The sequence below is a fragment of the Entelurus aequoreus genome, linkage group LG18, assembly GCF_033978785.1.
Source record: "Entelurus aequoreus isolate RoL-2023_Sb linkage group LG18, RoL_Eaeq_v1.1, whole genome shotgun sequence".
In the NCBI taxonomy this organism is placed as follows: domain Eukaryota; kingdom Metazoa; phylum Chordata; class Actinopteri; order Syngnathiformes; family Syngnathidae; genus Entelurus; species Entelurus aequoreus.
The window spans coordinates 34,985,695-35,002,121 of NC_084748.1; the positions used below are offsets into that span (position 1 = coordinate 34,985,695).

The following is a 16,427-nucleotide window of genomic DNA, read 5'->3' on the forward strand; positions in this document are numbered from 1 at the left end:
GTAAAAAAGGATACAATTTATTTTGATACAGTACATGTATTTTGTCCAACAGGACATTTGTGTACCACTCAATGTTTAAATACATCTTTGGAACAATTGATGCTTTTAAAGACAGACACATAGCTTCAAGGTTGAGAAGTTTCAGGCCCCCATATTCATACTCTTTGTACAAAACCTTTCTTTTAATCTTTTCTGGTTTGCCGTTCCAGACAAAATCGAAGACCCTCCGCTCATAAATCTTAAAAAAGTTTTGTGATGGAGCTGGTAATAACAAAAACAAATAAATAAATTGAGGAATAATTAAATAGTTGGCAATAGACATTTTACCATACAAGGTTAGGGATTTCCCTTTCCATAATTGCATAATTTTGTCCAGCTTTCTTAGTCGATTATCATAATTTACTGAGCCTAGATCTTCCAGATTTTCTGGGACAACAACACCAAGTATGTTAACTGGTCCATCTGTCCACAAAACAGGCACTTTGCATTCCATTCGAAAGGACGTTCCCTTTAGATTTCCGATCCTTAACATTTTACATTTTTATCCTAATTAAGCTTAAGGCCAGATTGCTGTGAAAATATGTCCAAAAGATTAAGAAGGTTCCGCAAACAATGAGGAAAAATCTTATCTTTGTGAATCAGCCTTTTCTGACATGAACTTCATCAAGAACAAACACAGAACACGCCTCACTGATGCACATCTGCAAGACTCACTCAGAGTTGCAGTGTCAAGTTACACACCAGAGTACAACACACTAATTAACAGCATGCAATGCCAGGCTTCCCACTAACTGACAAAGAAACAGATAACAGATTTGGTGTCCAGTTCAAAGTGTGACATGATTTAAAAATTTGAGAGTTTACTTTTGTATTTTACATGAGTTATTATTTGTACAAACATGGTGCAAAGTAATTCATGATTTGTTAAAAAATGTTAGTGGCTAGCTAGTTAAAATGGGATATTGTGATTTCACAAGACTGTCTTAGAAGTGATCATTTGAAAATGTTCAATTTGAAAAATGTGCACTTAGAGAAAATATAAAAATAAAGTGTTGCATATTGATATTTATCTGTTTCTATATATATTTATTGTGAGAAATCATTAAGATGATCAGTGTTTCCACAAAGATAAATATCAATAATTATTAATAATAACAGAGTTAAAGGTAAATTGAGCAAATTGGCTACTTCTGGCAATTTATTTAAGTGTGTATCTAACTGGTAGCCCTTCGCATTAATCAGTACCCAAGAAGTAGCCCTTGGTTTCAAAAAGGTTGGTGACCCCTGATCTAATACATATTTGTTAAATATGTGTAATGTGCATGATGTGTGTTTCAGATGGGACAGTTCTACTTTGCAGCTAAAGCATTTGATGCTCTGGAGAAGCTAGACCCAGATTCCGACTACTGGGAGGGGAAGAGAGGGGCATGTGTTGGCATCTTTCAGCTCATTTTAGCCAAGAAAGAGTCCAAGTACGTTTGCTTCTTTCTTTATAATGCATATTTAAAACAACTAAAAAGGCACTGTAGTAGAAATGGAGGTAATAATCTACGGTACTAATTTATCGTAAAAAATGTATATGTCAATTGTGTGCACTGCTTGGCTGCCACCAACAGAGGCGCTCTTTGATCAGTATTCACTCGTATGCTGCTTAAAGTGCATGAGATGCTACTGTACATTCACAATATCTAGCAGGAGTTCAGAACATTCAGAGTTTCCTCCATTCCATTATTAGTACCGTATTTTTTGGACTATAAGGCGCACTTAAAAATCCTTTCATTTTCTCAAAAATCGACAGTGCGCCTTATAACCCGGTGCGCCTAATGTACAGATTAATTCTGGTTGTGCTTACCAACCTCGAAGCAGTTTTATTTGGTACATGGTGTAATGATAAGTGTGACCAGTAGATGGTAGTCACACATAAGAGATACGTGTAGACTACAATATGACGCCAGTAACCAACACCAAAACTTTAAATGTTCCCTTGAGAATTACACATACCACACAGCGCTCAAAAATTTGTCAAAATGTTTTATTACGACTTTGGTAAGCTATAAAGCCACACACCTTGATGGATTTTCGGTGCATTGCGGCTACCATAGTCAGACATACAAGTATTATTATGGTGTGTGTATAAGGACTGCAAAATGGCACCCATTAGCAGACATATTATCTGGCGTTTTGTTTCGCAAAATCAACTTTTCTTACCTTCTGGTACCTGCTAATGTGTATTTGGGATCTGCATAAAATGTGTGCGCTTCCGCCATTGTAGTCCATACTGTAATCGATAAGCTTCTTCTTTTTCTCTATCTTCTTGTTATGGGATATTCATCCTCCATTGTTGCCATTTCAAAAAATAAAGTAGCGTAAAATTCTAACTTATATCTGTCAGTAGACTCGCTATTAATGCGCTAAAAACTACCGGTGGAATGGGTTTACATAATTCACCCACGGAACTTTAGTTATTAGAGAGTTCCGCTCAGACGGTTTTTCATGGGACACATTTGCGGCGTTGTTGTTGCACTAGTGAGCCACAGATGAGGAGATGCTGCTCCGTTGTTAATTTAAGTAAAGTCTGAATGTCATTAAAACAGTTAGCTCCATCTTTTGACACTTCTTCCACTCCCGTCCTTGCACGCTACACGGCTACAACAAAGATGACGGGGAGAAGACGCTGTCTAAGGTGAGCCACGTAAATAAGACGGCACAAAAAACAGCGCCTCCTGAAGTGACTTTCAGAAAGCGACTTGAAAATGGTCTGTAAAACATAATCTATGCAACATTTGACCAAATAACCATCATTACATGTTATGTAGACTACAAAGAAGTGTTTTAAATTTAGGAAAAAATCATAATATGACTACTTTAATGCGCCTTAAAATCCGGTGCGCCTTTTGTATAAAAATAGACCTGAAAAAACCCGCTCAGCGGCAGTGCGCCTTATAATCTGGTGCACACTATGGTCCGGAAAATACGGTATTTTATTTTAAAAATTACACTGATTGGACAGGACCGAATACATTTGAGTGATTGATGGCACATTGCGTTGATCTAATATGTTTTCCTCTTACTTTACTTCCTGTTTTGCGTACCAGGGAGATACTTAAGGAGGTGGTGCTCCTGCTGCGAAATTCTGGCAACCCGCAGGTGGAATTTATCCTCCGAGTCATGAGGAAATGGGCCAAAGACAACAGAGTCTTTATTTCATGACCAACTCACGTCATGTGTGAACCTTGTGGTCATTGCATGATACACACATTATATATTTGCAAAAACTTTAGTATATTTACTTCTGTACTAGAAATACTGTGTGTATGTTCTTGCAAATATATTCATATGCATTTTAAATACTATCACTGACTTTTCAATGTAGTCTCTTCTTTGATTTGTACAATTTTATTACAATGACAAAGGTTGAAACAAATTATTTAGATGGTTCAAACAGCTCTTGTATAACATAGAGCAGTGGTTCTCAAACTTTTTTCCGCTAAGTGGCACCTCAGAAAACACTTGGCTCTCCAAGTACCACCATAATGACCAACATTAAAATACAGTAGTGTAGTAGGCCCAAGTATTCAATAAAAACAAGGCAGGGTTTTTATTGAACAAGTATATACATTTTTTTTGGCCACACAGTTTGAACAGCAACACTGTGTTTGAATATAGGAAAATAAAACACTGTACTTAAATAATGAATCAAATACAACTAATTGCACATAAAAGTTAAATAAGCATTGTACAAAAAATAAATATAAAAATACAGATTTAAAGATTAAATAAAAATATACTCAAAAATAAATAAAACTGTATAGTATTTCATGTTTTTACTACTTTTTCATTTTATTTATATTGTAACTGGCTGGGTCCTATGTTATGTTATGTTCCACATGTAGTTTATTCAATGTTGAACAGATATTGTGAGTTCCCATGGCCACAAAGGCATCATTATGTGCAGCTTTCTCTGATGATATTCGTCTTTTTTTACATGTGTTCTGCGTGTTGATTGGCTGGGAGGCTAGGAAAGGGCGGACCTAAGCAAAGAATGTGGAGAACAGGCGAATCCCACGCGTGTTGAGTGGTATAAATTACGTAGGACAGTTCTGTTTGTGTCTCAATTGTTTATTTTGGCGTCGACTACGGCCTACAGTAGTCTGATTGTAACAACTTCCATTGGATGCTAATAAACCTTTTATAACGGTTTGAGTCCCGTCATTACAATATGTAAGTGATTATTTGGCGTACCAGTAGATGGGCGGTATGTGCACCACAGTTTGAGAATCACTGACATAGTGAATGTTCTGTACATTAATGTACATATTTTTTAAGATTTTAAAGGGATTTACACCTAAGATGAAAAGGACAATAGTCAGAGAAAATAGTGTAGCCTTTCAAAACATGTTACATGTAAGTAAAGATCAAAATATATCTTGAACATCAACAGTAAACAACATATATATATATATATATATATATATATATATATATATATATATATATATATATATATATATATATATATATATATATATATATATATATATATACAGTAAACATGTTAGCTGATATATATATATCTCAGCTAATATGTTGTTTACTGTATGTGTATATATATATATATATGTATATATATATATATATATATATATATATATATATATATATATATATATATATATATATATATATATATATATATATATATATATATATATATATACATACATACATATATATACATATACAGGGTGTCCCAAAAAATGTATACACCTTTTAGCAGCTGATAACTCAACTGTTTGTTTTTTCTTTGCAGATCGAACCCTTTGAACTGAATGATGGCAGCCAGACTAAACTTTGAAGAAAAGTAATTAATTCTAAAATGCTACTGGAAGTATAAAAACGCAGTTGAAGTGCAAAGACAATTTAGGAGGGAGTTTAAAAGAACCACCAACACGAGTTACCATCACTCGAATTAGGGATAAGTTTGAAGCTGATGGAACTGTTCAGGACGTCCACAAGAAGCGTTCCGGAAGACCACGTACATCGACAAGCCCCACAAAGGAAGAAAGAGTACTGGAAATGTTTCAGCGAAGTCCAAGAAAGTCTGTGCGGCAAGATAGTCGTGAGGTAGGCATTTCAAAATCATCTGTCCATCGCATCATGAAACGTTGTCAATGGAAAAGTCACATTCCAAGATTAGTCCATGCTCTTAATGACGATGATTCAGACCGCAGAGTACAGTATTGCGAGTGGTACTTGGAACTTCCTTTGTGGGGCTTGTTTATGTACTTGGTCTTCCGGAACGTCCTGAACAGCTTCAAACTTATCTCTAATTTGAGTGATGGCAACTCGTGTTGGTGGTTCTTTTTGAAACTCCCTCCTAAATTGTCTTTGCACTTCAACTGCGTTTTTATACTTCCAATAGCATTTTAAAATGAATTTCCTGTCTTCAAAGTTTAGTCTGGCTGCCATCATTCAGTTCAAAGGGTTCAATCTGCGAAGAAAAAACAAACAATTGAGTTATCAGCTGCTAAAAGGTGTATAATTTTTTTAGGGACACCATGTATATATCTATATCTCTGTCCATCCATCCATTCATTCATTTTCCACCGCATGTCCCTCTCTGCTGGAGCCTATCGCAGCTGCAATCGGGCGGAAGGCGGGGTACACCCTGGACAAGTATCACCTCATCGCAGGGCCAACACAGATAGACAGACAACATTCACACTCACACACTAGGGCCAATTTAGTGTTGCCAATCAACCTATCCGCAGGTGCATGTCTTTGGAGGTGGAAGCCGCAGTGCCTGGAGGGAACCCAAGCATTCATATGTGTATACATATATATATATGTATATATATATACATGATTAATCATGCCCTAGTACAGGGGTCGGCAACCCAACATGTTGAAAGAGCCATATTGGACCAAAAATACAAAAAACAAATCTGTCTGGAGCCGCAAAAAGTAAAACGCCTTATGTAAGTGTTATAATGAAGGCAACACATTAAGTAAGTGTCTCAGAGGGTGAGATAACTCCTGGAAATTACTGGTTTAAAACTGCCAAATGTATAGGAAAGGACAGGTTGTCGTCTTCTAATAGATTTATTACAATCTTTGCAAGCTGGGTAACGTTTGCTGTGGTCTGGAACAACATGATAAACTTTGCTGTGGTCTAAAACAACATAACAGACAATCAGAAATGCAGCCAATATTACATACAGAAAATGTGTCATGAGACATGCAAATATAAATTAAATACACAGAGGACATAAGTGAAGGAAATTAAATGAGCTCAACTATACCTACGATCGAGGCATAATGATGCAATATGTACACACAGCTAGCCTAAATAGCATGTTAGCATGGATTATTAGCACTCCACACAAGTCAGTAACATCAACAAAGCTCACCTTTCTGCATCCACGCACAACATAAAAAGTTTGGTGGACAAAATGAGACAAAGAGGGAGTGGCATAAAACACGTCTTTCTGTAGCAGCGTCGGAGAAAGTTGTGTGTAAACAAACTACGGTGCGTTCTAGGGCCAACAAAATTAGTAGGACAAAACTGTGCTGGCCAAATACTGTCATCGAGTGAAGCATGTTTAATATAAACAGTGGGATTTCTAACAATTAGGAAGATTTGCGTCATGTTTGTTCTCCTACAGAAACATTATCAAAACAACAAATATATTTTTCCCTCTATCTCAGTCTTTTTCAACCACTGTGCCGCGGCACACTAGTGTGCCGTGAGATAGTCTGGTGTGCCATGGGAGATTATCTAATTTCACCTATTTGGGTTAAAAATATTTTTTGCAAACCAATAATTATAGTCTGCAAATTATGTGTTGTTGTTGAGTGTCGCTGCTGTCTGGAGCTCGGCAGAGTAACCATGTTATACTTTTCCATATCAGTAGGTGGCAGCCGGTAGCTAATTGCTTTGTAGATGTCGGAAACAGCGGGAGGCAGTGTGAAGGTAAAAAGGTGTCTAATGCTTTAACTAAAAATAAACAAAAGGTGAGTGCACCTAAGAAAAGGCATTGAAGCTTAGGGAAGGCTATGCAGAACGAAACTAAAACTTAACTGGCTACAAAGTAAACAAAAACAGAATGCTGGACGACAGCAAAGACTTACTGTGGAGCAAAGACTTACTGTGGAGCAAAGACGGCGTCCACAATGTACATCCGAACATGACATGACAATCAACAATGTCCCCACAAAGAAGGATAAAAACAACTGAAATAACCTTGATTGCTAAAACAAAGTAGATGCGGGAAATATCGCTCAAAGGAAGACATGAAACTGCTACAGGAAAATACCAAAAAAAGAGAAAAAGCCACCAAAATAGGAGCGTGAGACAAAAACTAAAACACTACACACAGGAAAACAGCAAAAAACTCCAAATAAGTCACAGAGTGATGTGACAGTACACCTACTTTGAGACAAGAGCTATAGTCATGAATGCTTGGTTATGGTTTAAAGTCATATCCAACAATTGCGACGACTTTGTTTTTTAATGATTTCTGCTGGTGGTGTGCCTCCGGATTTTTTCAACGCAAAAAATGTGCCTTGGCTCAAAAAAGGTTGAAAACCACTGCTCTATCTTTTTCCATTTTTGAAAAAGCTTGAGGGAGCCACTAGGGCGGTGCTAAAGAGCCGCATGCTGGTTGCTGACCCCTGCCCTAGTATATCATGTTTATTATACTTGTAAAAAATGGGACTTTCTTGGACAAATAAAGGTTGAAAAAAAATGTAAACACTTCAAAGAGTCAACAGGTGACTGCTTTTATGAACAATCAAACAAAGCTGTCCTGTGATGTACAACCGGTCATTTGGCTGCTGTTTGTTGTCATTGTTTTCATAAAAAAACATTAAAGTCAATGATTCAGATGAAGCTATCACAACTCCACTTTTCCACCCTCTGCCCTTCAGTCAGCCTCTTTGAAAAGGTCATTAAAATAGTGCTAGTGTTATTATCGCCTGTTGTGACGGGGGCGGGTCTAAGGTCGGGGCGCGCGCTGATTGGACGCGATAACGCCCCTGTGTGTCACGGCGTTTCCGGTCTGAACGTACACGCATGCGCAGTGACCCCTCTCCCTCGACTGATATTTTATTTACTCCCAAAACCAAGATGGCTCCCGTAACTGTGTCGGTCCCATAGCAAATCGAGGATGCGAGCAGCTACCGGAAAAACAACTTTCCCCCGACCGTCGCATCCCCTGGAATCCATTTCGTATGGTTCGGAGGAGGCCTCCACCTCCGCGTAGCCGCTGAGCAGCCCTAGGGGCTTCGCGGAACCTTCCTTCAGGCACTAATTCGGACTAGTTTGGCGAAGTATCTCGTCTCCTTGTCGCCGTGTGTCCGGAGAGACGTGCGGGCAGGCAGCTCATCCAAATGGCCGAACCGAGAAAAGTGCAGTTTGTCACCCTGTCGGCCTTCGCGACCGGAGCCGCCTCGGAGTCGAGAAAACGCCGACTGGAGGACGAGGCCGACTTTAACTTCAGCGGAGACGACGAGGTCGAAGCAGCGGTGGCGGCGTTAGCGGAGCCCGGGGCAGGAGGTGCCGCCAACCGCCTCGGCAAAGCCGGCGAGAGGGACAAGGCTGGAGCCGAGAAGAGGGCGACGGTGCGGCTCAACCTGCCCCTCAGCGAGCCGGACGACCGCGCCTCTGCCGAGTTTAATTACGGCGAACTCATCCACAACCTCCAGGTAGGGTCCCCCTCACTTCGGAAGTGGAGCGGGACTGGAGCTGGACGTCATTTTGTTCCACTTTGCCATGTTTGATTGGACTTGTCACGGCTAGATAAGCTGAGGGTTGGGGGGAAGTGCACCTTGTCTTTCGTGGATGACCAACACCAAAAATACAGCTGCAGTTTGTTTTGAAAGGGGGTGTTCTTGTTAAACTCCACTCTTGCTGTCCAACTTATGTTTAACAGTAAAGGAGAGGACAAGATAATAATGAGGCTTCTTATCATGTACCTGTGTGCTGCTGTCTCTTGCCCAGCAACAGTCACACGGCCATTAGAGCCCTCCACATGCCACATGCAGCCTCCTCCTGGCCCTCTGTTACTCAAGTACCAGGATGTAACATGTCACACACCATTTCTTTATTTCATTCTTACATTTTATTTTGTAGAAAAGTTTGCAGGACAAAAAGGAGCACACGTTTTTTAAATGTTTACCAATTTGTGGTGTTTTGCAAAATGTTTATCACTTTTAGGTCAATCTAAAATCAAAGCACAGAATGTTAGCTATTGTTTTTCTCCAATGTGGCACCTTTTACCAAAGAATGTCACAATATCAAAGGTGGCTCCACATAGAAGCAAATTAGAGCAATGTTGTAAGATCAGAGGACTTACGAAAGCCAATCAAACCTGCTCAAAGCCACTAGGGGGCATATTGGTACTGTCTGAGGACTGCTATTATTTGTAATGATGCATTAATAATCTTTTACTTTTAAATATCTTTCAGAAAAAGAACAACCCTCCAGTTCTGACTCGTGCCCCCAATGACCCTTTCAACGATGACGAGAGAGAGCGGCTCCAAGTTGAGGCCATGGCTAAGAAGTTTGAGGATAAATATGTAAGTTATTCCTCACATAATGTGCACCTGTTTTTCAATATTACTGGATGTAGACTCAAAGACATCCGTGTGGTTGTATGTTGTTAATTAAACACAAAAAACAACCCGCCAATGTCCAATAAAGTTGATATTTTTCTGTGAAATTAACGAAAGTCGGACTCATTATGATTATGATCACTTTGATTAGCTGTAAGCATTCACAGACAAGACAGTAGTTATTACATTTATTAATAAGATAAGATGTAAAGATACACACAGGAAGAGTTGACATTCACACGGAAGATTCTAGCAATATATGTTGCTATTTTATATGAATGTACTTTTGTATTAGTTCTTACTAGAATGTAATTTTTGTTTTCACTAGCCAACTGTCATGTATACATGATAGGGCTGGACAATATGGCTGAGAACTGTATCACAGTATACCGGTAAGTGTTTTATATCGGTCGATACAGATAATTATTGGTATTTCTTATGACCTATCGAAAATAAGGACCAAGAGAAAAATTAATTAAATGTAAAAAAAATTATTTAAAATGTAACCTTCTTCTGATTATAATTCCCTCAGCTATCAAAGCAGAAAGGAAAGCAAATGGGACGGCGTGGCGAAGTTGGTAGAGTGGCCGTGCCAGCAATCGGAAGGTTGCTGGTTACTGGGGTTCAATCCCCACCTTCTACCATCCTAGTCACGTCCGTTGTGTCCTTGGGCAAGACACTTCACCCTTGCTCCTGATGGCTGCTGGTTAGCGCCTTGCATGGCAGCTCCCGCCATCAGTGTGTGAATGTGGAAATACTGTCAAAGCGCTTTGAGTACCTTGAAGGTAGAAAAGCGCTATACAAGTATAACCCATTTATCATTTATCATTTAAATGTCAACACAAGCATAGAAAACAATTAAACAATCAATGTAAACAACATTTTAAAATCATATTGAACACTTAACAATAATCTCTTAAAATGCAGGTGCAAAATAAAGAATATGTAAGAATTGTTTAATAAAGTGTAACAAATTAGTGCAAAGTGTGAAAATAAAAACAGAGAGAAACCTGATGATAACTATTTTTGGTAGGTTTAGTGCCAGAAGTTTGCTCTAAGGTGGTGTGATATTACCGGTTTTTGGTGGAGGCGACGAGCGCCGTGCATAATTTACAGACTTCATTGATCCGACTACGGTCCGTATTTAAAAAATCCCCAAAACTGGCATGATGTCGAGGTGACTTGTTGTTTTATCAAAAATGAATTTTTTCTCTGCACGACTCTTTTTTAGTTTCTCTTCTCAAATCATGCAAAGAATCAACCAACAACAAGATGATGCAACCAAACCTGATAGTTGACACTGTTACCTGATTGGCTGTAAGCGTGTTACTCCCACTGATTAGTGATCATTTCCTGCATTGCCTGGTTACCAGAGAGCGAGTGTCTTTGTTCATGCAACCAACTTCGCTTCGCAACTTACGTTTTTTTTAATGAAGAAAACAAAAATTGGAAAATTTTATTGAACACATTTTTTATAGCTAGTACATGTCTATTGTGATATATATATTGATGTCGTTTTATCGCAGAACCCTAATACATGATTTAGTAATAATGCTATCTCCAACTAATACCGTAAATTAGAAGCACTTTGTCCGACTAGTAACATAGCGAAGGTGATTTCATTTATATTCACCATTCATTTATATTCAGCAAATTATTTTTTTCTTCAACATCTGTCCTCAGTTAATTCAAGTAGAAAAAAACTGTTGGAAATTAAGAAAAACAGTGTAGAATGGCAGGATTTTGTCTGCGAACTGTTAATTATTTGTATTAAATCTATGTCCTTCGTTATAAAATCAAAAATGGAGAACAGCAAGTTGTGCAAAAAGTATTGACGCATTGAACAGTTTAAACATTTAAAGTACTAATACAAAACCCAAAACCAGTGAAGTTGGCACGTTGTGTAATTCGTAAATAAAAACAGAATACAATGATTTGCAAATCCTTTTCAACTTATGTTCAATTGAATACACTGCAAAGACAAGACTGAGAAACTTAATTTTTTGTGCAAATGATCATTAACTTAGAATTAATGGCAGCAACACATTGTTGGCACAGGGGCATTTTTACCACTGTGTTACATGGCCTTTCCTTTTAACAACACTCAGTAAACGTTTGGGAACTGAGGAGACACATTTTTGAAGCTTTTCAGGTTTGAATTATTTCCCATTCTTGCTTAATGTACAGCATAAGTTGTTCAACAGTCCGAGGTCTCCGTTGTCGTATTTTACGCTTCATAATGCGCCACACATTTTCAATGGGAGACAGGTCTGGACTACAGGCAGGCCAGTCTAGTACCCGCACTCTTTCACTATGAAGTCACGCTGTTGTAACACGTGGCTTTGCATTGTCTTGCTGAAATAAGCAGGGGCTACCATGATAACGTTGCTTGGATGGCAACATATGTTTCTCCAAAACCTGTATGTACCTTTCAGCATTAATTGTGCCTTCACAGATGTGAAACTTACCCGTGCCTTAGGCACTAATACACCCCCATACCACCACCGATTTTTACAGTTTTTGAAAATTGCGCCTGTAACAATCTGGGTGGTTCTTTTCCTCTTTGTTCCGGAGGACACAACGTCCACAGTTTCCAAAAACAATTTGAAATGTGGACTCGTCAGACCACAGAACACTTTTCCACTTTGCATCAGTCCATCTTAGATGAGCTCGGGCCCAGCAAAGCCGGCGGCGTTTCTGGGTGTTGTTGATAAATGGTTTACGCTTTGCATAGTAGAGTTTTAACTTGCACTTACAGATGTAGTGACAAACTGTAGTTACAGACAGTGGTATTCTGAAGTGTTCCTGAGCCCATGTGGTGATATCCTTTACACACTGATGTCGGTTTTTGATGCAGTACCGCCTGAGGGATCGAAGGTCACGGGCATTCAATGTTACGTGCAATGATTTCTCCAGATTCTCTGAACCGTTTGATGATATTGTGAACCATAGATGGGAAAATCCCTGTATTCCTTGCAATAGATCTTTGAGAAATGTTGTTCTTAAACTGTTTTGACAATTTGCTCACACATTTGTTCACAAAGTGGTGACCCTCGCCCCATCCTTATTTGTGAATGACTGGGCATTTCATGGAAGCTGCTTTTATACCCAATCATGGCACCCACCTGTTCCCAATTAGCCTGTTCACCTGTGGGATTTTCCAAATAAGTGTTTGACGAGCGTTCCTCAACTTTCTCAGTCATTTTTTACCACTCGTGCCAGCTTTTTTGAAACATGTTGCACGTATCAAATTCCAAATGAGCTAATATGTGCAAAAAATAACAAAAATTTTCCGGTTCGAACGTTAAGTATTTTGTCTTTCCAGTCTATTCAATTGAATATAGGTTGAAAAGGATTTGCAAATCATTGTATTCTGTTTTTATTTACGATTTACACAACGTGACAACTTCACTGGTTTTGGGGTTTGTAGAATGGAAAAACAAGTTGCCTCTGTATTGAAGCTATTATCATATATATCTGATTTATAACACCAAAAGACAAAGTAAATAGATGTGATCAAAATAGTATCAATCTCACATCGATTTCCGAGCCATTTTGAGAGATAATGAGCAAGCCTGTCACATGGTACGTGATGTAGAGTTAGGAAGCACAGATCCTTTCCCCATCAACAACAATGCTAATCATGCAGACTTTGTGAGAGCCAACAACGATTACTTTGGGAAATATGGAGCAGAAATTTATATTTTTGAGCCTGAATATAAGGAGGATGTGCTCTAAAAGTTTTAGAAGCTGTGTGCTAAACATATCCAGCTTTAGTAAAACACTACAGCATCATGTAGCAGTATTGCTATGTGCTAAACAAAAAACACAAACTATAACATAATATAACTCATTTACTGTACAATGTCTGCTCTCACTGTAATGACGACTGATAGGATGTTCATATCTTTCTTTTTAGATGAAGAATTAATCATAATCCACACGAAAGGTTAAAAGAAAAAGTTGCTGCCTGCAGACACTCTATGGTTGCCGTGTCTTTGTGTCCATCTCTGGGTATAAATTGAATGTACAGTCTAGATTCATGGCTAAATCCTCCTATAATCCAGATGAGAGGCATGATTTTTTATAATCCAGAATAACTTTGATGAGCCAAGACGCGATGCAGCAGCAGCAGTAGTAGGCTGCAGCATAAGCGAGTTACCTCTCTGTTATGCTGCGCTAAAAATAGTTTGTCTGCGACTGCGTTAGCACTTATAATAACAATATAAACATATGTGTTCATGTCTTGTATAAGGACTGTGAAAGATAGACAGCACATCTCTTTCTAATTTTTGCGTATTTCCAGTATGACTGATCTGATACTATGGTCTAGAGCGCAGAAGGGTTCCTTCCCATCGTGACGTCGTCCCACCCCGAATCTACGGAAATTGCCGTAGACATTCGGAGCGGAATATTCATTATGGCCGTCTGAAATCGGGGCATTTTTTGATAATCAGAGAGTATTTTCTCATACTTTGCGGATTTTAAATACAATTGAATATGATTTAATGGACTCAGTGAAACACAATTAAGCATATAAAGTGAACTTGTTTTTCCATCCTTTTGGTACTTTAACTTTAGAGAAAGTACAGTTCCCGAAAAAAAAAGCCCTAACTTTTTGTGAGTTGCGTGTCTTCTTAACATCACAGTTCTAAATCCATCCATCCATTTTCTACCGCTTATCCCTTTCGTGGTCCCGGGGGGTGCTGGAGCCTATCTCAGCTGCAATCGGGCGGAAGGCGGGGTACATCCTCGACAAGTCGCCACCTCATCACAGGGCCAACACAAATAGACAGACAACATTCACATTCACACACTAGGGCCAATTTAGTGTTGCCAATCAACCTATCCCCAGGTGCATGTCTTTGGTTCTAAATCTATTTCTTTAATTGAGCGTTATACAATCATCAGGGTCATTTAACAACATTCATTGTTTGTACGCTGAACATTTATGTGCATGTGCTTTACAGAGAAAACTCCACATCAAAAGGTCAACATTAATGAGTGGTTTGTGCATTTTGTGTCATAGGGCAACACGACAAAGAAAAGGAAGGACAGAATGCAGGATTTAATTGATATTGGCTTTGGCTATGATGAGACGGACCCCTTCATAGACAACTCTGAGGCCGTGAGTACCCTTCAACCATACACACATACATTACTTAGGGTACTGAATACCTTTTTATTGAAACTGACCTTTTTTAACATATTATTCCTGGTGATTTACATGACATAGCATTTTAGACCCCCTATGCTAGTGAATATGCGCCTCCTTGCAAACAACCATCCATCCATCCATTTTCTACCGCTTGTCCCTTTTTGGGGTCGCGGGGGGTGCTGGAGCTTATCTCAGCTGCATTCGGGCGGAAGGCGGGGTACACCCTGGACAAGTCGCCACCTCATCGCAGGGCCAACACAGATAGACAGACAACATTCACACTCACATTCACACACTAGGGCCAATTTAGTGTTGCCAATCAACCTATCCCCAGGTGCATGTTTTTGACGGTGGACAGACCTTCCAAATTAAACAAACTGACTCATTAACAAAAATGTAGTCTGACCAAAGCAATTTATTTTTTTTTAAGTATTTTAAGAGAGTTTTGGTAAAAAGTAGGAGTGTTTGAATCAGGGAATTATGTTGTCAGTTTCGATATTGACCATCCATTAGTGAGAAGCGGCCGATATCAATCACATGTATTAACGGTAAATTTTTCAATGTATTTATTGTGAGTGCTATTGACAATTTAACAGTATCAGCACAATATTTTAATTAGTTCCTAATTCTCTTTTTTATTACATACAATTGTTAGAGCAAACAAAGTACATTTTACAAAATTACTAAACAAATGCAAAAACTTAAATTACAGCCATTTGACTGTCAAAGTCCTTCTATGTCCAGGTAATTATTCTCTAAATTTCTAAACAAAACAAAAACATTTTGAGAAAAAAATAAATATTGACATAATCACTCTAGTATCGATCATGTATTGATATGACTCTTAGTATTGACACCACCACTTTATTGATCAATTTGTCCTCCTCTTACATGTTGTGCATTGACTGTGACAATGCTGACACCAACAGCTGTTCGCTAGACTCTTAATAAACTACTTGTTAATTTCCTGGTAATATCTGCTTACTTTCTGCTGTAACACGCTTCCATCTGGACTTCTTAAACTTTACTAAGCACTTATGTATTTGTGTTGTTTTTAGCTAGCTTAGCTATTAGCCTGCTTGCTCTTGCTTGCTCTCTTTGTGTAACATGTTTAGCCTCGTCCACCAGTGAAAGATAGTAAGAAATGCAGCTTATTTTCCGTAATGGTGGTGATTAATATTAACTTAGTCGAGTGGCTCCACATTCTGTATGGAGATATACAATTAATTAGCTGCTAGCTTGTCAGCTGGGGGACTAAAATAAATACAGTATCAGACAAAGGGATCAGCTTTGAAAGGCATTAATCAGCAATGCGATCACATACTTTTTCAAGAAAATCGTCCGATAATGATCGGTATTCGCTCAATCAACACAGCCCTAATTAAAAGCTAGTTGTTTTGTCAAGTCAAGAAGTTGTTTTGATCAGGTAGTTTGTTAGGATGTTTATGCACAAACTAAATAATTAAACTACTTTAGTATGGTTGCAGGCTACAAATAATAGTAGACACCGTGGACAGAAACATTTTTGATCAGTAATGGACTGATTGATTAATATGCCTATCTGTATTTGGCACCCAATCACTACTGGGCCCTCAGGAGATGAATCGCATTGCCTGGTACATTGGGGATTTTTTTTTTTATATTTGGACCGTTG

At 38.5% G+C, this 16,427-nt stretch overlaps 2 protein-coding genes across 3 annotated transcripts in view; both read left to right on the plus strand.

The window, feature by feature from the left end:
- The window catches only part of ift56 (intraflagellar transport 56), a 39,489-nt gene extending 35,049 nt beyond the window's left edge, over positions 1-4,440 (plus strand). For both annotated transcript variants that reach the window (XM_062027054.1, XM_062027055.1), the window contains exons 18-19: positions 1,339-1,472; positions 3,096-4,440. In XM_062027054.1, coding sequence (XP_061883038.1) covers positions 1,339-1,472; positions 3,096-3,210 — 249 coding nt within the window. In that variant the 3' untranslated portion in view covers positions 3,211-4,440. The remainder of the gene's footprint in view (positions 1-1,338; positions 1,473-3,095) is intronic.
- Positions 4,441-8,085: 3,645 nt separating this feature from the next.
- Positions 8,086-16,427, plus strand: part of ubn2a (ubinuclein 2a) — a 29,156-nt gene continuing 20,814 nt past the window's right edge. The window contains exons 1-3 of the mRNA XM_062027056.1: positions 8,086-8,706; positions 9,469-9,579; positions 14,645-14,743. Coding sequence (XP_061883040.1) covers positions 8,392-8,706; positions 9,469-9,579; positions 14,645-14,743 — 525 coding nt within the window. The 5' untranslated portion in view covers positions 8,086-8,391. The remainder of the gene's footprint in view (positions 8,707-9,468; positions 9,580-14,644; positions 14,744-16,427) is intronic.